Source organism: Natrix helvetica (genome assembly GCF_964273705.1).
Source record: "Natrix helvetica genome assembly, chromosome: 1".
Lineage (NCBI taxonomy): Eukaryota > Metazoa > Chordata > Lepidosauria > Squamata > Natricidae > Natrix > Natrix helvetica.
The window spans coordinates 341,391,304-341,416,748 of NC_138548.1; the positions used below are offsets into that span (position 1 = coordinate 341,391,304).

The following is a 25,445-nucleotide window of genomic DNA, read 5'->3' on the forward strand; positions in this document are numbered from 1 at the left end:
GAGATGCCAGCGTGGGCGAAGAAGATTGGACCATGTGATGGATTTATGGGTGTGGGGATAAGATCATGAACTTTCAACTGGGTGGAATCCCAGGAAGCAAATCAGAGTTGGAATTCCACAGATGTGCTAAGATGTCTGACTTATTAAATTGGAACTTTAAGGAAAGTTTTGTCTTGGACTCTGATTTAATTCTGCATGATACTTGGAACGCTGACATGAAGGCATATATGTGTGTCTTGGGATAATGTTGCGGGATCCAATCTGGGTAGGCCACCAGGACCAGAAGTTCAGTCTTCCAAACTTTTGGATTCATGCTGGAGACCATCCTCAGGGAATTTTTCTCTCTCCAAAATGTGTGTCCTGGGCTATTATATGCATTCTATGTGGTGCCTGGTTTTGTGTTGCTTTTAGTTGTTAATTGATGTGTTGTTGGCCGGCTATTAAATCATTGGTTGTTCTTTCCTTGGGCTGCTAGGCCCTTGGCTCCTAATTACTTGATGAGCTGGTGGTAAATCAGCACCCCTGTTGACTGACAAGGGGCCTGTTTCCCAGGCTTCAATCAATTCCTGGGCTATTTTTGTCATTGCTCGGCCAACAAACTTAGTAACTGTGAAACTGAATGTATATTCTTGTTCTTTGCAATGTGATGCTAGTAATGAGCTTGGGTGAGTGGCCACTGATTTCAAGGAGAAGGGTGTTCCATGGGACAGAGGCTACTATGGACAAGACCTGCTTCACAGTTGTGGCTAGACGACAACAATTAAGAGAAAGGGCCTGGAGCATGCCATCCTATCTGATCTGATGGAGTGGGCAGGCATCCCTTCTCAGGGAGAAGCAGCCAGTGGTAGGATTCAGCCAGTTTGGACCGGATTGGGCAAAATGGCTGTTAAATTGCTGGCTGGCCCTGCTCCTTCCTGCCCCACCCCTTGCAGAAGTCCCCCCACAGCCCGTTTTGGCTCCCAGGAGGCTGCAGAGAGGCCTACTAGGCCCAAAATGGGGCACGGGCGGGGAGTGTGGTGTGGCCCCCTCACAGCCTGTGTTTGCTTCCAGGAGGCTGCAGGGAGGTCTATATTATGTACTTAATTGTTAATTAAGATGCTGAGGCGATCCGGTAAAGTAACAGCTTTATTAAGACTCAAACTATGCATAATAAGAACAGAACAGAGAACTCAGGTTTGATAGCTATTTATATATGAGCTGTCAAACTGGCAACCAATCAGAATAACGTTAGCTCCCCCTGGTGACGCCTACATGAATCAGCCAATCCAGGCATCCGGTTGGTGTTGATTGACACCTTATGCTTGCCTGGTTCAGACACAACAGTCTACTAGGCCCAAAATGTGGCGGGCACCTCCCCCCCACGGCCCATTTTTGCTGCCAGGGGGGTGCAGGAGGCCAAGTGCTGCCTGTTACACCCACTGGCCATGCCCACTATGGCCACGCCCACCAAGCCGGTCATTAGGGCAGAGAGCCAGTTGTTAAATTATTTGAATCCCAAAACTGGCAGTCCACAGATAACTTTATAGCTGTTACAATAAAAGTAGTCCTGGGTGGCATTAGTTTCTTAGTCTGGTCTACACTTAGAGGGCTGACACTTGCTTTTTCTTTAGGCTGAAATAACAACTGTTTCTGATTTCCACCTCAGTTGTCTGATTTCAACAAGAAGAAACACCTTGTTATCCTTAATCACAACGATGGGAAATCCCTTGATTTTAGTCATTCTTTCCTTGAGTTAGGAATAAAACCCTGGAGATCTGATTCCCCGAAGCTCCATAGCATCTTCATTTGGAGGCAGTAACAAAATGAGCAAGGTTTATAAGCATCCAAGAAAAAAAGGGTAAATGGGGGAAATAATATGCAGGTAGCCCTCGTTTAACAACCACTTGTTCGGTGACAATTCAAAGTTTCAATGGCACTGAACGAGTGGTACTTTCGACTTCCAGCGATCACATTGTCTCTGCACTCATTGTTCTGACCCAGGCTTCCCTAAAAGCACGAAGCAGATTCCTGGCCCCCGACAAAACCCCTTTTATTAAACGAACGTGAATTCCTCTCATTCACATTCAGCAAAGGCCTGATTAACAATCTTTCAAAGGTGAATTTATGACCGCAGACCTTATCTAGCTTGGAAAGCTGACGTGTAAATATTTTCCAAACGCAGTGCTGTCCAAGGAAAGACTCTGCGATTCATGGACAGATCTTCACACTCCTGAAACGAACTAAGAAACGAACGAACAAATTGTTTCCTGCAAAAGCCCACTCTCCTTTCACTCCTCTTTTATTTCCTATAGGAGGGGCCATTCACCAATCACCTGTGGCTTTACTCCCAAGTCCACCCTGATTTCTGAGCTGTTCTTTTCTTCTCGCAGCTCTGCGCATGCGTACACTGGGAACAGGCTCCAGCTGTTCCTCTGCCTCACTGCTGTCTAGCTCTGAAGGCAGCTGAGAACTGCTAGATGCCCTTGACCCACTCTCTGCCTCCGACGCAGAGCCCTCATCAGAGCCTTCCCCAGACTCCAGGACTGGCCCATGTTCCTCCCCAACCTCCTCACTGTCCGAATCTGCTGCCAGCTCCACTGGCCACTGGTGGGTCACAACAATCATGTGAACATAAGCTGGGCACATGACAACCAGTTCACACCTATGACAGTTGCTATGTTTCATGGTCACATGACCAGCATGGTTGACCTTCCCTGCCAGCTTCCTGCAAGCAAAGTCAATCGGGGAAGCCAGTAGAGAAGGCTGCAAGTTGCTCCAATAGTCACTTGTCAGGTCTACCATTTTCAGCTTCTTCATTCTGCTGGTATCCTGCCATAAAGCACGGGGGAACGGGGGAAGGAATTTGGGGAAGTGAAGTTTGGGCATGAGCATGGAAAGACAAACAGAGGGTGGGGAGACACGCTGGCAAGAACCCGAGGTGCCAAACTGGAATGAGGCAGCTGCCAAGGACATACGGCCTGGGAACAGAATGTGAAACTACATCGAGAGATGCCAAGCCTCAAAGCAGTTTCCAAAACTTCAAACTGGCATATTATTGGGTACTGATGGACTGATCAAGGGGGAAGGACCAGAGAAAGGGGAAAAGGGTAACCTTTACAAGGTTACTCAGATCTAGCTTTACTTTTGCTGCAACCATGTAATTTTTAGTTAAAAAAACTAAATGAGAGGTTTTTTTTAAAAAAACCTATCACTTCAACCAGATGGAGTTGAGAGTCTTTCTTTCTTAAATGTCGAAGTTGGGGCAGGCCTGACACTCTGTCTCTACGCAGCTGTCACTCCCGATCCCACTCAATGTCTCACCAGCCAATTGTGCACCTTCTCCAGGGGTGGGATTCTACTGGTTCAGACCAGTTTGGGCGAATCGGTAGCTCCAACTTTCAGCTGGAAACCAACCCACCACCCCACACTATGCTCAACTATATTCTCTTTTCTGAAGCCCATCTGACAGGCGTGGCAGAGTGGATTCCACGCCTCAGCTGTTTTCCTCCCCAGCAGTAACGTGGGAGGTGATTTCTCTGTAAATTGCGTACATGCGCTCAGCAAACCAGTTGTTAAACCGGTAGGATCTCACCCCTGACCTTCTCCCACCAAAAGCAGCCACTTACTTGCCTGCCAGCCTGTTTGCGACTCTCCTGGGACTCGCTTAAAGTCCCGTGATCCTCACTAAACAATAGTAATGGGAGTGCCAGGGTTGCTTCTGTTAAGCGAGGAGGTTCGTGTGACACCCACGTTATGATTGCATCGTTTAGCGACAGAAAATTTGCCTCCAATTGCTGTTGTTAAGCAAGGATTACCCTGATCTTGACCGGGAAGTACTAGGCAGGACAAACACTGGGGGAAACCTTCACTTACCAGCAACCTGGGAGTCTCCTGATCAAAACCTTTAAATCCATCCGTCCGATTCAGATACAGCCACAGTTTGAAATGCTGTCCCTTAGGGATGTTTTCCACGTGTAGAATTGCTGACTGGAGTCCCACAGAAATGGATAAACTTGGCACTGTAAGACAAAAGTTTTTTATTAGAATTCCACAGCATTGAGGGCTCAAATCAGTTGTCCGGTCCTGCATATTCCAAATAGGGCTTTCGTTTCTTGGGAGGCCAAAAAGCATCTAATCTTCCTAGATGGTTTGTCTGTTCCCCTGTTATCTTTTTTACTACTTAAATCATTTCTTTTTTTTTAATGCAGGCAACTATCTCATCTCTAAAGCCTTTTGAGTATGGGCCAAGACCAGCACTATGGCATCTACACACAAGATTGTGTCCAGGAGAGGACCCACAAATGAAGTATGTTTTAAAAAAAACCAAGTAAATAGCCCAATATGATAAAATTGATTAATCTCATTAAGTTTGAAGCAAGAAAAATCATTTTTAAGAAAATCACCCAGCTGGCTGGATGACCTTGGGCCAGTCACTCTCTCGCAGGTAAACTCACCTCCCAGGGCTGTAGTTGTGGGGGGGGGGGAATAGGAGGAGGAAGGAGTATTAGGCATGTTCGCTGCTTTGAGTTATTTACTAAAAAATCGGGATAGAATCAAGATCACACGAAGTGTTAATACCACTTTATAATGCCTTGGTAAGGCCACACTTGGAATACTGCATTCAGTTCTGGTCACCACGATGTAAAAAAGATGTGGAGACTCTAGAAAGAGTGCAGAGAAGAGCAACAAAGATGATTAGGGGACTGGACACTAAAACATATGAAGAACGGTTGCAGGAACTGGGTATGTCTAGTTTAATAGAAAGAAGGACTAGGGGAGACATGATAGCAGTGTTCCAATATCTCAGGGGTTGCCACAAAGAAGAGGGAGTCAAACTATTTTCCAAGGCACCTGAGGGTAGAACAAGAAGCAATGGGTGGAAACTAATCAAGGAGAGAAGCAACTTAGAACTGAGGAGAAATTTCCTGACAGTTAGAACAATTAATCAGTGGAACAGCTTGCCTCCAGAAGTTGTGAATGCCCCAACACTGGAAGTCTTTAAGAAGATGTTAGATAGCCATTTGTCTGAAACGGTATAGGGTTTCCTGCCTAGGCAGGGGGTTGGACTAGAAGACCTCCAAGGTCCCTTCCAACTCTACTATTGTATTGTATTGTATTGTATTAAAGGTGGAATATAAATAAATAAACACAGATAGTCATCAACTTACAACCACATTTCAGCCCAAAATTTCCATTACCAAGCTAGAGATTTAACTGAATTTTGTCCCATTTTGTGATCTTTCCTGCTACAGTTGTTAAATGAATCGCTGCCGTTATGAAGTTAGTAACCCGGGTGTTAAATGAATCTGCCTTCCCCGTTGACTTTGCTGGTCAGAAAGTTGCAAAAGGTAATTGCACGATCCCAGGATATTGTAACTGTTATAAAAACACGCCAGTTGCAAAAAGTCCAAATTTTGATTATGTGACCATGGGGATACGACAGAAGTATGAAAAACAGTTGTAAGTTGCTTTTTCCAGCGATATTGTAACTTCGAATGGTCATTCATTCTTTTTCTTTAAAAAAAAACGTTTTTTATTTTATTTTAATTTCCTACATATAACCCACAAGTATACCATTATATCTGAACAGAAATTATTTTGTATTGTCCATTATTATATCATTCCCTCGACCCAAAACAGCTATCATATTGCTCTTCTGCTTTTAACACACCATATTATACCCTATTTTACCGCCATCCTCTCCTCTCACTTTCTCCTCCTCCCTACCTTCTTTCTTCCCTCTGCCATCCCTCTCTTCTCTACTTCCCCTTCCTCTCCCTTTCTCCTCTCTCCTCTTTCCACTCCTTCTTTTTCTCCTACTTCTCCTCTCCCTTCTATTTCCCTCTCTCCTGTCTCCTCTTTTCCTCCTTGCCTCTACCTTTCCTTTCCACTCTCTCCAATTAATTTACATGGTGTATTTCAGCATCTGAGCACACTTCATTTAGTATTTGCTGATATTGATAACTACATTCCAATAAATACCTTTCATATTTATAATTTATCATACATCCTCTTTTAAGTGGTGTACTTATTTCAAAATAAGTATGGTTGTTCATTCTTAAATATCATGGGAATTTTGCAGAGCTGCTAGTAAATTATTTAGGGCAACCAGAACTAACTGCATTCTGTAGCTCAGAATTGCATATTATAGATGAGATGACTTGTGCAAATTTTATTTAATATTTCAAATATTCCTCAGGCACAGAAAGTCAAACTTCACTCTACAATAATAAGAGTATGATACTTAAGAATGAATATCGGGGGCCAGATGTCCACACTTGCACAATAATCTGACCCAATCCTAAAAGGAAATCTGAATTAGGAAATGCTTCTAGCATGTGTCATAACTGCAATGATCATCGTTCAGAGGGAATGTGAATTAAACAAAAAACCATTCCCTCAAATGCAGAGATCATAAAAAAGTTACTAGAATGAGCAGAAATGGGCAAACTAACGATGGAACTAAGAGATAGAGAGGAAACAGAGTAGTACAAGATATGGAATAGGTGGTATAATTGGCTTGAAAAGAGATGTAAAACCAATGCATAATGAATACATAGACAACACAAAAAAGGAGATGGTATATATTTAGAAAGTAATAGAGATGGAAATATTGTATATACATGTATATATTGTAAAAATGAGGAAGCATGAAACAAAGAGGAATATGTATATGAGAACAGGTTGTACAATGGAAAACCTGAAATTAGAAAAAAGAAATACCGATAACGGAAAGTTGTAAAAGTGTGATTGTGATTTTAATGTTTGGAAAATGCTGAATAAAAACACTTTAAAAAATGATGTAAATATTTAAGTGGTTTGATTCATACAACACAGCTATAATAGGTCTGAATGGGCTGTGTTGATGCAGCTGTTCTAGCTTGTAAGTTATGGCTTATGGTTTAAACTGTGATTTGAGGCCTTGTTTGTGCCTGGATGTTTTGGCTGTGGGGTTTGATCCAAGGAAAAACGTGGTTCTTTTATGCTACAAAAAGGAATTCTGGGAGTTGCTTGAATCCCTGTTGATGCCTACACAAAGGGAAAAGTATTGATAGGAAAATCAGCGCGTTACAGCATACCTTGGCACAGGTGAATGGCATCTGTGGCTTTGGGCCAGGTACAGTCTATAAACAGAACACAACAGAGACATCAAATGGGTTGGGAGGATCAGGCTGATCTTATCAAATGGATTTATTGCTCCATTTCTTATTTCTGGAGAACTCACCTGGTCCATGGTGCGTGAGTTGTAACACACCTGCAGAACGATAGCGAGGCCACGTGAAGACTCTGAGATGCAGCTCCCCACTCAGAGCTACTGGGAAGCAGTTGTATTGCAGGGACCACTGGAAAGGAAGAGGGGGGAAAAATCAAAGAGCTTTTCTCACCCAGATTGAATTGAATAATCTTTTATTGTCATTTTCCTGTATACTGTACACGATAGGTAAAGGTAAAGGTTCCCCTCACACATATGTGCTAATCATTCCCTAGGGGGCAGTGCTCATTTCCGTTTGAAAGCCAAAGAGCCAGCGCTATCCAAGACGTCTCCGTGGTCATGTGGCCGGCATGACTAAAAGCCGAAGGTGCACGGAACTCTGTTACTTTCCCACCAAAGGTGGTTCTTATTTTTTCTACGTGCATTTTAACATGCTTTTGAATGGCTAGGTTGGTAGAAGCTGGGACAAGTGACTGGAGCTCACTCTGTTACGTGGTGCTAGGGATTTGAACCACCAAACTGCTGACCTTTCTGATTGGCAAGCTCAGAGTCTTAGCCATTGAGCCACCACGTTCCCTACTGTACACGATGGCACACATTAAAATGAAATTCTGATCTACCGGTCTCAAAAATAAGAAAACCACCCACCAATGTCCCCATCCCAAAGGTAATAATAATACTAACAATCATAATAGAATAGCAGCAGCATCCAAAAATAAAAATTATACAAAAATGACACTAAAACATAAATACATAGTTGCATACATAGATGCATACATACATACATATTAATCATAGTCCATCTTGAATACATAATGGGGAGAAAAAGTCTTGAGAATTTACAAGATTCATACTATATGATATAATGCTGTTACATAATCTAGTTTTCTGCTTCAAATACCATATTAGGACTATGGTAGGACTATGGTTCCCAATGTCTAGAGCCAGCACAATTGGGAAAACGTTATACAGAATGCAATACAATAACCAGAACACAACTTCTTCAACAACGAGCACTCAGATAAGCAGGGATTAGCACCAGACAAAAGCCAAGCAGAAAACAATACCACAATTCATACAACATATACTAAAGAGAAAACCAACCAAACACTGGCAGGGAAAACTATAAACAGGGAACAAACCACACGTCCTTTAGTACTGATAATATTATCTAATCAGGTAATGAAACATCTGCAAGAATACAACCAAGCTCCGAAATAGCAGCTCTCTGTAATTTTCCACTGCCGGATGGCCAGTCAAAAGGTAATTGGCATTACTAAAGGCATTCCCCCCAGGCATGTCAGGGTAGTAGCCACAACAGTGTGATCAAAGCTCTGCCCCTCTTTATATGTATGACAGTTCCATCCCTCTGCATGTGTGATGCACAAAAAAGGGGTGGAGTTTCAATCACACTATTTGATCCATCGTGACGCTTGAGCCCACCCGTGAAAATACCCCTGGGGCAGTGCGGATATTTTGCAACCACACCTTGTAAAGTTTAGCAACATGAAAACCACAGGATTTTTCTTTTTAAATGCAAAATCTAAGTTCCAAAAGCCTGAAAGACTTTGGAAGTCTGAAGAGGTAACACTTGGTGACTTGGCTGGAAGTTATGTAGTAAAAATGAGATGCCCTCGGTGAGGATTTCTTTATCTCTCTGGTGAATGGGAGGTATGCAGTGAAATCATTACATGAGGGCTGTGATGGCAAACCTTTTCGGCACCGAGTGCTGAAAAGGGAGCACTTTGTGTGTATGTGCGCGCTCATCTGGTCTGCGGCTAGGAAGAGGAGCTGCCCAGGGGGCATGCGCGCACCAGAAAATGAACTTCTGGTTTCATTCCAGCAAGTCTTCTGGTCACTGCTGCGCATGCGACGATCAGCTGGCCGGCGTGCATGCTCATGCCAGAAAATGGAAGACCAGCTCTTCTGGTTTCTGGCACTGCCGCATACACAAAGGGCAGCTGAGCATCCTGCGCGTATGCGTGCCAAAAACCCAGAAGAGGAACGGCCGATGCCACATGTACCAGGTGACATGGCTCTGGTGTGCCACTTTGGCCAAGCGTGCCATAGGTTCGCCCTCATGGCACTAGGGCCAAGGAGACCCAATTTCAAATCTCCATCCAGCCATGAAGCTGCACAGATGCCACTGATAGGTAAGATAAGGACAGGGAATGGCCCTGTGCCTAGATATATATTTACTTCGTGTTAAACCTAAATATGGTGTGCTGATAGTTTATTGATGTGTGAAAGCAGCCACCAGTTTGGAAACCATGCCATGTATGTCGGCTGATTTTATTTATTTATATTTCTATTCCACCTTTGTTACTTTATGAGTAACCCAAGTATCACACACACCTTTCCCCTATCTTCCCCACAACAACAATCCTGTGAGGTGGCCTTGGTCTGAGAGAGAGGGACTAGCCCAAAATCGCCCAAGCTGTCTGTCATGAATAAGGCGGGACTAGAACTCCTGGTTTCTAGGCCAGCCTCTTAACCATTTAACTCTTGTGTGTGAACCCAGCTGATTGCAGTTTATTCGGTAGATCTCAGCCTAAATCTCAGCTGCCAGAATGCTAGCCTGAATTCTTTGGAAGAAAGGCAAGTTTTCTATGTAAATAAATCGATCATAAGTTAATAGTTGCTGAGGGAAATGCAAACAAGGGTATGTGATTACAAGCATGCCTTGCTTGTCAGCTTTCCAAATAGATCAGATAGCCTGTTAGTTGGGGCAAGGCCAGCCTTTTTCCCTAATTACCTAATTCAGTTTGTGTATATTATAATAAACAAACAGAGCACAAAAACGAAGTACACAGAATAAACACGCATGTATATTAGTATACTCGTGGAACCCATTTTTTAAGGGACAAAGGATTCCATGACAACATTGGTAGATTGTGATTGGTTGGGAGCTACACCTGGGGTCAAAGAACAACAACATGCTGGCTGTGGAATTCTGGGAGTTGAAGTCAGCACATCTTCAGTTGCCAAGGCTGAGAAACATGACTCTGGAGCAGTGGTGGGATACAACCGGTAAGCCCCAGTACGGGCATACCAATGCCTGCTGGGAGCACTGGGTACCGTTCCGTATGGTGCTCTGGAGGGCCCGCCCACCCGCACTCCTTACCGGTATTTGAGCTGTTTGGGGCTTCTGCGCTTGCACACGGAGCAGACGGCACCTGCGCGACGCTCTGCCAAGCAGCTAGAGTGTCGCGGAGGCATCGCGGAGCATCGCAGGCGGTAAGTACACATGCGCGTGCTGCACACATTCATGTGGTGGACACCCAGCCCCATTGCACCGTATCGGTTGCACCGGGATCTGGAACCCACCACTGCTCTGAAGGCTCAACTTTCTCAACTTTGGAATTCACTGGGTGACAGTAGACTGATTGTTTCTCTTCATCCCACCGACCTTGCAGGATAAAATGAGGGGAGACACACACACCCCTGTCCACCATTGCCTTTTGTTTTGGTGAGCTCAGATGAAATGACTGGCAATGCGCAACCTGCTTCAGGATTACCAGATGAGCCATTGCCTCAGGAACAGCAAATACCTGAGGCAGAGTCCTCAGGTAATCAACAGAAGCAGCCATTGTGTCTGAAGTTGAGGAGCCTGACCTGCCACCTCCACCCAAAGCAAAGATTTGTTCCTGTGGAGAAGAGGGTAAAGCAAAGGTGCTCTACAAAGGGCTTCTTGAGAGACAGGAGTTGTGTTCTCCTCTCATGGTGGCACTGGGTGCGGTTGAATCTCCAGCTAGACTGGAGGGGGGAGTTAAGAGGGGCTCAGGTTTGGCGTTACTGCGCTGCAGGAAGCAGTACATGCCTGACCTCCGCCAGAATCCTTGAAGCCTTAGCTTGTTGTTTCCCGGAAAATTAGGTCAGTCTTGTAAACATAGTTGACTAGCAACAAATTAGTGTTGAGACTCTTCACAAGTGGCTGTGGTTGCGTTCACTTAACAGGAGCTCTACTTTGCAGAATAGCAAAACCCAAATCTCTTGGTTGGTAACAACCCTCTGCTGATCAACAATAGCAATAGCCCTTAGATTTATATACCGCTTCACAGAGCTTTATAGCCTTCCCTTAGCAGTTTATAGAATCAACGTATTGCCCCAGACAAACTGGGGTCCTCATTTTACTAACCTCGGAAGGATGGAAGGCTGAGTCAACCTTAAGCCTGGTGAGAATTGAACTGCTGGCAGTCGGCAGAATTAGCCTACAATACTGCATTCTAACCATAGCACCTACCTGGCTCTGAGTTTCTCTGTGTCCTGAATGTCGACTTTGAATTCCACAAATTTATGTGATGCTCTGACCCTTGGGCCTCCCCCTGGCTACTCTTTTGCCTTCTACTTCAGACTTGGAAACTTTGGGGGATTTGATTAAGAATAGCTTCCTTGACTTTGGGAAATTCTCTCCAGTGTATGTATATGTGTATGGTGCTAACAACATTCCTGCCGTTTGGACAGGTGTAGTAAATAACCAACAATTATCTGCCTGCTATGTTTCTATATGTTTGGCCTAGGACAAGACACCCTTCCAGAGAAGGGCTGGGAATGAATATAATAATAAATAACTAGATCAGCGATGATGAATGTATGACATTTCTGTCAAAAGAGACATACCATGATGTTTTGGGTGACATGCCAAATTCACCAACTCCCAACAACAAGTATTTTTGAAAGCCAGACTCCAAAAAGGAATTTGCTTCACTCGTATTTTTCTTTTTTTCTTTTGTAACTATCTGACGTTCCTTTATACAATATATCGCACCATTCATGACTGGACCGCATTTTTTCAAAGAACGAATAAACATGTAAATAATTGTTTGTATTTTGTGGTGGGAGGCAAAAATGACACACAGCAAAATCAAATTAGGACTTTCCGAACTTTTGACACACCTAGCCCCAAATGCTCATCATCACTGACCTCGATCTTTCTATCTCTAGGAGAGAGGCAGGGGTGGGCTGCTGGGGGTTCGCACGGGTTCAGGCGATCCTCTAGCTAGGATTCTGCCTCGTTTAGCAAACCCTCAAATGCCACCACTGGCTGGCCATGCCCACCCCACCCATCCCCTCCCAGGAATCTCCATGTGGCCCGTTCGTCATGCCAGGTAAGCGCAAGGCTCGCACGGAGGCTCCGGGAGGGTGAAAAACGGGCCTATCGGAAGTTCTGGTAGTCCAGAAATGGGCCTGTTTCCAGCCTCCAGAGGAAGCAGTTTTCACCCTCCGGGAGTCTCGAGGAAAGCCTGGGGAGGGCGAAACACCCCCACCCTCATCGTGGTGCAAGAAGCTGAATAGGCCACACCCACCATGGTCACGCCCACCCGCAACCCGGCAGAGAACCCGTTGCTGAAATTTTTCAATCCCACCCCTGGAGAGAGGATGCCTCTAGGAATCTGTGGGTCTTACCAAGGAAGTATTTTGACTTTCCCAATCGTAGGGAAGCCAAACCTCCACTTCAACACAGCGAGAAGAATATGTCTTGGCCATGAGCAAAACGTGCGTCCGTGGGATTTCTGGAGACAGAAAGAGAGCAGGATCAAAAGCAAAATAAGGACAGTTTCAGGTAACAAGGAGCTGCAGTCAAGAAGCCCCTACTCACTTTTAGGCTGCTCTCTGATCTTGTTGGCTACGCCATCTTGATTTGCACCCAATGCAGGTGGCTCTAGAAAGAAACAGGAGGAATGAGGCCTTGCCTATTGGAATGCATCTATTTTGCCAAAGATAACACATGGAGCAATATGGTGAAACCACAGACTCAACCGTCCTTGGGTGCAACAGTCCAAATATTTAGAGCAGCTTATGCTACCTGTGAAATGAGTTCTCATACAGATGTTACAAATCAAAAGTTGCAAAGACAATCGTTCAAATACAATGGATATTTGTGAATAAGAGATTCCCCCCCCCCTTTCCTCCCAACTGGTCTATTAATTTTTCCACCCCATATTACATAGGGCTAAAAGAATGCAAAATGCAGAACAAAAGATTTATAGTTCGCAATTATTTCCTTTTCTTTTTTTTGAACCCACTAAATGCCTGTCAACTTGTTCTTCTGATGGCTGGTTGTGGTTTGAGATGGCTGTTGATTTTGGGGGTGGGAAACTGAAAGAAGGAAGAAGAGACCTAATGGCAGAGAGACTTAGAAAGTTAGGCAAGGATTAGTTTTTAACTGCCTTGACAGCAAGAGGAGAGCTCTTTAATGCTTTGGGTAGTCTAAGGACTAGACATAAGAGGTCTTCGCTGACCCAGTATCTTCCAGCTGGATTGCACTACAACGGGGGTGTCAGACTCGATTTCATTGAGGGCCACATCAAGGTTGTGTTTGAACTCAGTGGGCCGGGGTGGGTGTGACCATGGTGGGCATGGCCAGCTTGATGTCAGGGGCGCCTGTGGTGACCCGAGTGCCCTGCCAGCAAAGACGGACTCCCAAGCTCCATTTTTGGCTGGGAGAGCCTCCTGCAACCCTCTGCCAGCAAAAACAGAGATCGGGAGGGCCATGGGTAGCCATCCTGAGCTTCATTTTTGCTGGCAGAGGCACCATGGGCCAGTCCATTGCTGTTTCCAGGGCGGCCCTGCGGACCAAATCTGGTTCACGAGCCTTGAGTTTGACACCCCTGCACTACAATGTCCATCGTTGCTTGTTAGCAAAGTCAAATTGGGGAAGGCTGCTATGGAGGGTGTCGGCCTGTTGGAAGAAATGTCCTTCTGGGTTCGGCTCCAAGTGGGGAAAAAGACACTGGGAACATGGAGGCTGCTTGGAAAGATGGTTTAATGGTGGACGGGACCACATGGCCTGAGTCCTGAACAGAAAAGAGGGGATCACATGCCTCCAGATGTTGGGTGAAGAAGAAAAAGAGAAGAAGAGATGTCGAAAGTTCCTGGTTTTATGCCCTCTCTGGCCTTTGATTTTGAGCTTGTAATTCTGATTGGTTGTCAGACTCCCATGGAGGCCATGCAGGGGCAACTCTCTAGGCTGGGAGTCCACATTTGGTTGAGCATTGCTTCTTCCCAGGTGCCCTGTGGTGAGATGGGTAAAGGACTAATACTATCAGGCCTTAATCCCATGACCCTGGAACTGAAGGGAGAGATCTTTGTTATGTAGAATAGACTGGCCCAGGCTTTTTAGTGGCCCATTGACAAAGATGGTGGCTATTAAGAGTGAGTCTGCTTCCTGCCCAAAAACATGTTTCTCCATTTCAGATCCAGGGAAATATAACATTCTGCCTTTTCAATATTTCCCAGGATATTTCATTTTTCTAGGAGAGGGTTGGGTTTTAAGTTCCTACAGGATATAAGGAGATGCCCACTCAGATTCATTGGCCTGTAACACCCTTTCTTAACCCAATGTCCAACCACGTGTCTCAGAACTGAAATCTCCAGAACTTCCATCTAATATAGGCATGGAGTGGGCTACTTAGTCTTCATATCCCAGCAGCCTTGAAAGTGCCCCTTTGGGGGAAACCTGATCATATAGCCCAGTACTGGTGGCACTGGCTGGAACCTAAGGAGGAGGCCTTTTCTAGCCTTATCACCTAGGAGGAATTTTAAGGGAAGATAAAACTGGCATTTTCTACCTGCAATTTATGTGCTACAATCAGGTATCATCCATTCCCCTAAGATGCTAACCTCATGAACTAGTCAGAGAACTGAAGCCTGGTGTCAGGCATGCCTCCTTCAATATCCAAGAAAGAAAAACCTCAACTCCATGTTAATAGAGATAAAGTACTTTAACTAGATATGAAGTGAAAGCAGCTAAAAGGAAAGCAAGATCTGAGCCAGAAAGGCGGGAACATATACATATCAAACGCTTGCCCAGCACCCTCCCCCCAATTCCCCAGCCCAGTGTCCAATCTGCAACTCCCTAAGGTGTCATGTGGGGTGCATCTTCAAACAGCCTCATCAAGTTGGTATGTGAGACGGTTTGGCCTTGATCAAGTCCAAACATCAGCCACCAGCATGCGCAGAAGATGGTGAGAACAAGACTCCTCCAGTACAATATTATTCCTTCCCCAATACCATGCCCCCCCCCCCGTTCCTATGGCAGCCGATAGTAAGCAAGCGTAGCAAAGCAGCTGTAAGCAAGTAACCAAAACAGAGGCTGACACCTGGATTTTTGCATCTAAAATGCAAGAATCTATTTATTTATTTGTTAGATTTATTTATGTCCTACTTTTGATTTAGGAGCTCAAGACTCCCCCTCCATCTCTTCCCCCAACCCTGTAAAGTAGCTTGGGCCAAAAAAACCCCACAATTATATCAACATGAGCCACAGCAGCCCAGTGGATAGAATGCAGTATTACAGTCTAATTCTGCAGACTGCCAGCAGTTCGATTCTCACCGGCTCCAGGTTGACTCAGCCTTCCATCCTTCTGAGGTGGGTAAAATGAGGACCCAAATTGTTGGGGGCATTAAGTTGACTCTGCAAACCGCTTAGAGAGGGCTGGAAAGCACTGTAAAACGGTATATAAATCTAGGTGCTATTGCTATCACCTAGGCAGCTTTGTAGCATCTTTTCCAGTTATAGGTAATCCTCAATTTACAACACTTCATTTAGTGACCAAAGTTATAACAGCACTGGAAAAGGTTACTTATGATTGTTTTCACCCTTATGGCTGTTACAGCTTCCCTGTAATCATGTGACCAGAATTCAGATGCTTGGAAACTGACTCGTATGTATGATGGTTGCAGCGTCCCGGGGTCACGTGATCACCTTTTTCGACCCCCTGATGAGCAAAGTCAACGGGGAAAGGCAAATTCACATAACAACCTTGTTACTAACTTAACAACTGTGGTGATTCACTTGATAACTTTGGCGAGAGAGGTCACAAAACTCACTTAACAACTGTCTCACTTTGCAACAGAAATTTTGGGCTCAATTGCGGTTGTAATTTGAGGACTACCTGTATGCAATTTTCTTAGAAGGAATATGCATTTTCCCCTGATTCTTGGACACGACAGACTTTTCTCTTACAATGTTTAAGGAATTTATGAGGTGATGGTGAATTTTGGTGATCAGGCACCTTCGCCTCTCCTAGTCCAACTAAATCATTATACGATGTTACTTTGGGTAATGAAACGTCTGTGAGAAAACCACCAAGCTCAGAGAGCACCAGGGACCCCTCATTTCAACCTAAGCTACAAATATTTTCTTCTATCGAAATCATTCTAACATGACAGGGAGGGAACATTTTTCCTACTGGAATCTGCCATTTAACTTCTAGACAATATCTATTAATTATCTATGTCGTAACAATGACATTGATTGGAGGTTGGGCAGTTTGTCAAAGATGAAGACAGCCCTAAATCATTGCTTCTACTTAGTTTTCTTAGCAGATTCTTCAGCCCTGCCCTGCCCTGCCCTAAATCAGAGGTGTCAAACTCGGCATCACGTTGCTGTCACGTGACGTATCGTGACTTCCCCCCCCTTCGCTAAAATAGGGGTGGGCGTGGCCAGCACGTGATGCATCTAGCCCATAGGCCATGAGTTTGACATCCAAGCCCTAGAGCAGCGGTTCTCAACCTGTGGATCGCGACCCCTTTGGGGGGTCGAACAACCTGTTCACAGGAGTCGCTTAAGACCATCGGAAAACACATATTTTAGAAAAAAATACAGAAAATATAAAATAATTTTATGGTTGGGGGGTCACCACAACATGAGGACCTGTATTAAAGGGTCGCGGAATCAGGAAGGTTGAGACCCACTGCCCTAGACCAATACAACGGCAGCATCAGGGGTGGATTCTGGCTTCTTTTACTGCTGGTTTGCTCAGGGATGCACTTTGGGTCGCACGCACGCTTTGGGAGCACATGTGTATGCACAGTAGTCAAAAAACTGCTTCTGTGTATGCGCAGAAGCAAAAAAAAAAACAAGATGAACCTACGATAGAACCTGTTTGGGTGTGGGGGTGGCTGAGTTACTACCTATTCAGCCGAACTGGTAGGAACCCATCTCTGGGCAGCATCAAGAAACCAAGTTCCTGGCCCCCTCCCACCTCCAGGATCCAAGGCTAGCGGCTGACACAAATACGCTTCCAAGAACAGGTGCTTGGCTCATCTCCCTTACCCAGCAATCCAAGAGTTAACGCCACTTGCACGCAGGGAATGCAGTCTCCCTCCTCCGGGCACCAAAGGGTGTTCCTTGAGTTCATCTGAACCAGCCCCAGGATGGGATCTAGTTCTGGATCTGATTCGGCTTCACCAGATATGCATAGAACATCCGTCTTTTCTGAAATCAAGGTTGGGACGGAGAGAGAAAGTGAATGGGGGCAGTAGAGGAAGCCCTTTTACCCAACCTAACTATACTTTGCAGACTGAAGAGGGGGTGGGGGTTCAGCCAAGGTTGCTTTCCACATGGTTACAATGCAGGGGTGGGCTGCTGGAAGTTTGCAGGGGTTCGGGAGTGTCAGGGGAAGTTTCGCCCTGAATTAATGAGGCGTGGACCTTGGCATTCCTAGTAGCATATTTCCGAATAAGCAGAAATAAAACCCGGAGCATATTCTAATTAAAAATACTTTAATATAAAAGAAAATAAAATACAAATCTTACTAACTCAATTAACTACATTTTTGGCAGAGTTATGTGCCTGCGTCCTCTTGGCAGGCGAACGGAAGATCAGAAGGAAAGGAAAGAATGTGTGACGTATTATGTGACATGCGCATTAATCATTGTCAGATAAGAAACAGTTCAGTCTACTGTATAACTCAGAATATAAGCACAAGTTGTCAAACCAATTAACGCAGTGACAGGGAGAACCTCTAGCTAAGATTCTGTGTAGTTCGGAGAACCCCCAAATCCCACTCCAGGCTGGCCCCACGCATCCCGCCCTTCCCAGGAGTCCCCAAGCGGCCCAATTGGATGCAGGTAAGTGCAGGGCCCGTGCGGAGGCTTGGGCAGGGCGTAAAACAGGCCTACCGGAAGTTTGGGAAGGCGGAAATGGGCCTCCAGAGCCTGAGGTGCAGGAGGTTGACTGGGCCATTCCCACCATGGCCACATCCACCCAGGAACCGGGCGGAGAATCTCTTGCTAAATTTTTTGAAGCCCACCCCTGGAACTTGCAAGTTGATGTTATGCAGAAGAGGAGGAACATTCTCAAATATTGGAGCCGAGAGTAGCGGTGGGACCCCAAGAATTTAAGAGGTGCCTCCAAATGGCTTTTCTCTGATATGCCCGCCCTCTCCCACCCTTTTTGCCTCTCGTTCTCCAACATGTTTTATTTGTGTGAGGAGGCCCTACGTCTTACTGGCATGCAATCACAAGGTATAATCTATGTTCTCCCTTCAGGTATGCACTCACGTGAGAAAAAGAGAAAATGTTTGATCATCATGATAAATTGGAAGCAGCCCATTCTTAAGTACTTAATTAATCCTGTCTGACTAGTTTCCAGAGAAGCCAGAGAGGTTGCTATCATGAACCACACAAAACTGAGAAATCAGTTTTCGTCTCTGTTGATTTGGGATGAGTTTAGCCTTGCTAACATGCCAAGAAAGGAAGAAAATCAGGCCTCACTCAATATCATTATTGATATGGCAGGGGTATCCAATGTTGGGCACTTGAAGACCCCTGTGGACTTCAACTCCCAGAATTCTCCAGCCAGCGTGCTGGCTGGGGAATTCTGAGAGTTGAAGTCCACGGGGGTCTTCAAGTGCCCAACTTTGGATACCCCTGCAATATAGTGTTTTTAACTTACATGGCACCATACAGGCGTCGTGGACCGCAACTCTCTCCATTCTTAGCCAGCATGACTAAGATGAAGACTGTGGTTTGCCACAACTATAACACACTAATTCGAGGGAAAATGAACTTTATCACACACACACATACAAAAACAGAACATATACTTACTTAGCCGACAGCCCAGGCCCTGCAAAAGGACAGAGAGGAAGGAGCAGGTTCAATGACCGGGATATATAAATATATTCAAAATAAGCCCATTTTCCCAGCTCCCATTGCACAATAGAGCCAGCCAGGCGAAGGTTAAATCAACAGATTGACTTTACTGATTTACTATCAAAGATTTAAAAAAAATGAGGAAAAGAATTGGCTGCACTAGGGAAGGTGGATAAAATCATCTAGTCTAGCTGAGATTATCTTTACAACAGAAAATTAAATCAACAGATTGACTTTACTGATTTACTATCAAAGATTTAAAAAAAATGAGGAAAAGAATTGGCTGCACTAGGGAAGGTGGATAAAATCATCTAGTCTAGCTGAGATTATCTTTACAACTCTCCAACATTTGGCTTGCCTGGGCTGAATCGAGTGAAGAGGATTTGTCTGTATAAAATATAGCTAAAATAAAGTTTTTTTTAAATTTTCATTTTCCTACAAGTAACCACAGGTATATCATTACATTTAACCAGCACTATTTTGTGTTGTCCGGTATTAATATCAGTTCCTCTTACCATCAACCCACAACAACTGTCATTTGCTCTTCTGCTTTCCATATACCAAATTGTACCCTATCCACCGCCATCCTGCTTCCTCTCCCACCCTCTTCCTCTCCCTCCTTTCATCCCTCTACCATCCCTCTCTTCTCTACTTCCCTTTCCTCTCTCCTTCTCCTCTCTCCTTTTTCCACTCCTTCTCTCTCTCCTACTCTTTTCCTCCCTTCTGCTTCCCTCTCTTCCTCTTCTTTCCCTTTCTCTCTTCCACTCTCTCCACTTAGCTTGCATAGTGTATTTTAGCTTCTGAGCAAATTCCATTTAATATTGATGGCATTAATAATTACATTCCAATAAACATCTTTCATATTAGTAATCTTAACTTATATCCTCCTTTTAAAGGTATACATTATAGAGCAATTCCATTGTTATTCCCCCTTCCCCCAAAGCATATTTTTTGTGGGCTGGGTTCCTGTTTCCAGCTATTCTCATAATAATATTACATAATTATACGTCATTACACACTCCAGATTTTTAAATCTCTTTTTTAATTTTTTTAAAATTTTAATTAAACAAAAACACAAAAAAGGAATCATCCTTCATTACATCTTGTAGAAAGCGTGTCGATTGGTTACAGATAACTTTCGTGCATTTCTTCCACAGTCATTACTTATAGTTCATATTAAATTATACACTTTAAATCAAAAATCTTTGTATATCTTACTATCAATGTACCACAATTCTCATTTGACTACAATTATTTGAATGTGCTTTTACCTCAAATCATTCATACTTAAAGACACAACCACCTAATGGCATTCATTAGCTATTTCAAAAATCCTCCAATAACATTACACCTTTATCACATATTCTAAGTAAAAGTCAATTAATAAAATTTCTAAACCTTTTCCCCCCCTCCCCCCCCCAACTTGCTGTTTAGAGTTTGTATCCAAGTTGCTTTTGCCAATACCAGAGCATGTATATATTATTGGACACACCTGCTCTCAAGTAAAAGCTAAAGCCATTTGTGTAAAATAACATTTGAGTAAAATTTGGCAACATCAGATGCAATGTCTGTCAAAAACATTTTAGCTCATTGCCAAATGAGCGAGGAGACAAAAATTTCTTAGTCTCTCTTGTAGAAACAGTTAGTCTTTGATTCATTTAGTGACTGTTCAAAATTATAACGGCATTGAAAAAAGCATCCCTATGGCCGGGTGATCAGAATTCAGGTGCTTGGCAACTAGCATGTATTTATGACAGTTGCAGCATCCTGGGGTCATGTGATTGGCATTTAAAATCAATCAGAATAGAGCTGGAAGGGACCTTGGAGGTCATCTAGCCAGATGGTTGTCCAATCTCTTCTTAAAAGCCTCCAGTGATGAAGCACCCACAACTTCTGAAGGCAAAACTGTTCCACTGGTTAATTGTCCTCACTATTAATAAGTTTCTCCTTAATTACAGGTTGCTTCTCTCCTTGATTAGTTTCCATCCATTGTTTCTTGCCTGCCAAGTCAATGGGGGAAGCCGAATTCTCTTAACCACTGCATGACTCATTTAACAACTGCAGTGATTCATGCAACAACCGAAGTCTTTTTTAAGGCTTCAAAAAATGTCATAAAATTGGGATTACTCACTAAACAAATGCATTGCTCAGAACGGAAATTCGGGTCCCAATTGAGGTTGTAAGTCACGGAGTACTTGTAATCCATGTTTCCTACTGGAAGTACCTCCTAAGCGTATTCATCTGAATGGAAGAATGGCATTTATTCTATTTGCCATTATCCAATCCATTTGCTGACATGATGGGAGATTTGGGGAACCAAGCTGAAAAATTCAAAGCGTGACTTTGCTTACTGCCACTTAGCTGAATCTAAGAGCATTTGGAACCAGTTTCAGGATTTTTTTAAAATAACAATTGAGAGTTGAGTAAATATATTACTGGCTGTGCAGCAGCATATGTCAAAATTCAGCAAACAAGTATTTTTTAAAAACATTTTAGTACTGGTACTCCTTGATTTATAACCATTCATTTAGTGAACAGTTAAAAGTTATGAGGACACTGAAAAAAAGTGACTTAACCAATCCTTGCCTTACATCTCTGCAATAACACACAGCAGTGAGATCTCTAATAACGCACAGTGATGTAATATGCTGGATGTTACCCAACCAGCAATTCAGAAATGCCATTTTTTCAGTTTATTCTGTTCCATTTCCCTCTCAATTCTGTCTTTCAACTTGCAATTGCAATTAATTTGTATTTCCAGAAAGTGTTGCTCTGGAAGTCCTTCCCACCCACCCCTGCCTAAAAATGTGTTTCCCCTTAACTTTTCCAAACCTTGGGGGTTTTCTAGAACGTGATGTCACTTTGAGGAAATTGGAAGAGCTGTTTTGAATAAGGGTTCAGGAATATCTTGCAATTAAATTAAAAACTCTTCTACTTTTTCATATCCAGTAATTAATATTCATTAGAATCTCCTTTCATTTTTCTGCTCCTGAAGAAATGGAATTGGGGAATAGTCTTATTTTGCCACTCGTTACAAAGCGAAGCCGCTTTGAGTCGCCATGTGCGAATAGGCGGCAATTTAAATTTCCTAAAACAAACAAACAAATAAATAAATAAAGCAGGAAAAGACTTATCTCATGGGGAAGATTTTTAAGAAAGGCTGTTTCTCTCCAACTACCTTCTACCCAGTGGTGGGTTTCAAATTTTTTTGGAACCTCTTCTGTAGGTATGGCCTGCTTTGTGGGAGTGGCTTGCTGGCCATGTGACCAGGTGGGAGTGGCTTGTGGCAATGTGACTGGGTGGGAGTGGCTTGCCAGCCATGTGACTGGGTGGGCATGGCCAACTTGTAAAATGTGGTGAAACTCACTTAACAATGCTCTTGCTTAGCAACCAAAATGTTGGCTCAGAAACTCTGGCATTTGAAGCACGCAAGTCTTAAAGCTGTCAAGTTACAAGACCCTTGCACCCTTAACCCTTTAGAAAAAAAAACCTGGGGTGTTCAGACTTGACAGCTTTAAGACTTGTGGACTTCAACTCCCAGAATTCCTCCTCTCGCTCTTCATCTTGATGATGTGCGAACAGGCGGGGGGAGGGAGCTGGAACCGGTTCTAAACGGCACTGTAGATTTGTGGAACCTCTTCTATAGAAGAGGTTAGAACTGGCAGGAACCCACCCCTGCTTCTACCTAATCCTATTGAAAGAAATCCTCTACTCACAATAGAATCCCTTATGCCACCAGGCTTGAAATTTTGGGCTTGGACAATCTGGAACTGTGCCGCCTGTGGTCTGATCTAAGAACAGAACACAAAACTGTCTACTACGTCTTACCTATCAATAACTACTGCAGCTTCAATCACAACAATACACGGGCAAACAATAGATACAAACTCAAGGTAAACCGCTCCAAACTCGATTGCAGAAAATACGACTTCAGCAACAGAGTCAACAAATCACCCCAGCGAGGCTGTCGAAGTGATGTCCCGGTGTTTGGAAGCCGTCGGGGTCTGGATGGGGGACAACAGACTCAAACTCAACCCCTCCAAGACTGAGTGGCTGTGGCTACCGGCACCTCGGTTCAGTCAGCTGACTCCAACGCTGGCCATAGGGGGCGAACAACTGCCCCCTGTGGAACGGGCACGCAATTTGGGCGTCCTCCTAGATGCCCGGCTGTCAATGGACGACCATGTGGCAGCCGTGGCAAGGGGGGCGTTCCACCAGGTTCGCCTGGTGCGCCAATTGCGCCCCCTTCTGGACTGGGATGCCCTACGCACGGTCACTCATGCACTGGTGACGTCTCGCCTGGACTACTGTAATGCTCTCTACATGGGGCTTCCCTTGGGACGCGCACGAAGACTGCAGCTAGTCCAGAATGCAGCCGCGCGGGCAGTCATGGGGAGTACTAGGTACTCCCACGTAACACCGCTCCTGCGCGAGCTGCACTGGCTACCTGTGGTCTTTTGGGTGCGTTTCAAGGTTTTGACCACCATCTTTAAAGCGCTCCATGGCATAGGGCCTAGTTACCTGCGGGATCGCATCCTCCCACACACATCCCTGCGGCCAATTCGCTCTCACAGGGAGGGGCTTCTCCTGGTGCCGTCCACTAGGCAATGCCAACGGGCGACACCAAGGAGTAGGGCCTTCTCTGTGATGGGCCCAACCCTCTGGAATGACCTCCCCCCCGACATTAGAACCACCACTGACTTCCGCTCCTTCCGGCAGAAACTGAAGACACACCTGTTCCGACTGGCTGGCCTGGCATAATTCTTAACGTCTACCTCCTGGCATATATATTTCCTACTGGTTTTTTAGGGGACTTAATTTTATAGGACACTGGGGTTTTAAATTTTGTATATTTTAAATTATTCATTTAGCAATTACAGTTCTGTCTATTTTTATCCTCCTCTTATTTATGTATTTATCCATTTAATAATTTTAATTGTTTAAATTTTATTTATGATGTTTTTGAAATGGACTGTACACCGCCCCGAGTCCCTTTTGGGAGAGGGGGCGGTCTAGAAGTGCTAATTAAATTAAATTAAATTAAAATCTGGAATGCTCTACCTGACTTCATTGTTACTTCCTTAAACCTCCACAGCTTCAACCTTAAGCTGTCTACCATGGACCTCACCCCATTCCTCAGAGGTCCGTAAAGGGCTGGGCATAAGCACACCAGCGTGCCTACCATTCCTACTCTCCCCATTTATTTGTATTCATTTCTTTCATTCATGTCCATGTTTATATTTATACCTGCTATCTTGTACAGGTTCAACAAACTAATAAAATAAATAAATGAAATGAAATGATCTCTGTGTCTAGTGGCTACATTCCTGAAGCCCCTTCACATTTATGGTGATGACAGCTCATTTGTAGTTGGTTTACTTTATTGTCATTGCACCTCATACAATGAGATTAAATGCCATCTTTAGTGGACATTATACATATAAAAACACACATTCTTCACATTCTATACAATTGAATTGAAACCCCCTGATATTGCATTAATATTGCACTATACCGTAGAATTCAATATAGTTACTGCCCTGGGATAGAAGCTCTTTTTCAGCCTATTTGTCCTTGTTTTTATTGTCCGGTACCGTCTGCCAGATGGTAATAGTTCAAAAACAGGGTGCCCAGGATGAGATGGATCTTTAAGAATGTTTTGAACTTTTTTTAAGGCAGCGGGAGCTATAAAGAGGGGAGAGGGCAACCAATGATCCTCTGGGCAATGACGTTAACCCTCTGGAGCACTGTCCTATCTGCCACTGTCCTTCAAATACAGATTTCGCCTTCATTAAGTATTGCAACATCACTGCAACACGGCTCCAGTTTCACTCATTCTTCCTTGATATGCCTTATCTTGTTCCCAGGAAATAACGTGTCCAGCTTTATCCTGCTGTTTGCTGCATTACTAAGCCTCTGACAGACGTACAAATCCAAGATATATATTTAAAAAAAGTTGGGATAAGGTATTGCTAGCCAACAACCCTTTTCTAGCAAGAACAAAGGAAGAGGATATTTGTAGCTCAGGGCTGAACATGGAACAATGGAATTAGAAAGGACCTCAGAGGTCTTCTAATCCAACCCCCTGCTTGAGAAGGAGACTCAATACCACGTCAGTCAAATGGTTGCCCATTCTCTTTTTCAAAGTCTCCAGTGATGCAGCAACCATGCATTATTTAAAATAGCTCTTTTAATCCACAAGGGAGTATAAACACAGTATGTCCCTACAACTCTTTAAAGTTCGCTGTGTCATTTCTTAGTATCACATGGCTGCTACCTAAGCTCTGAAAACGATACTGCTGTTTTAAGGTATTGCTGTGGGGCCCTTGGTGCTCTCTGAGTTTGGTTGTTTGATTAAGTTTCATTACCC

At 44.1% G+C, this 25,445-nt stretch overlaps 1 protein-coding gene across 2 annotated transcripts in view; it reads right to left on the bottom strand.

The window, feature by feature from the left end:
• IL17RC (interleukin 17 receptor C) overlaps positions 1-25,445 on the bottom strand; it is a 52,714-nt gene that overhangs the window by 26,415 nt on the left and 854 nt on the right. For both annotated transcript variants that reach the window (XM_081947495.1, XM_081947494.1), the window contains exons 2-8: positions 19,031-19,049; positions 17,253-17,414; positions 12,792-12,854; positions 12,599-12,705; positions 7,205-7,322; positions 7,059-7,103; positions 3,853-3,998 (exon numbers count right to left, since the gene is read on the bottom strand). In XM_081947495.1, coding sequence (XP_081803621.1) covers positions 3,853-3,998; positions 7,059-7,103; positions 7,205-7,322; positions 12,599-12,705; positions 12,792-12,854; positions 17,253-17,414; positions 19,031-19,049 — 660 coding nt within the window. The remainder of the gene's footprint in view (positions 1-3,852; positions 3,999-7,058; positions 7,104-7,204; positions 7,323-12,598; positions 12,706-12,791; positions 12,855-17,252; positions 17,415-19,030; positions 19,050-25,445) is intronic.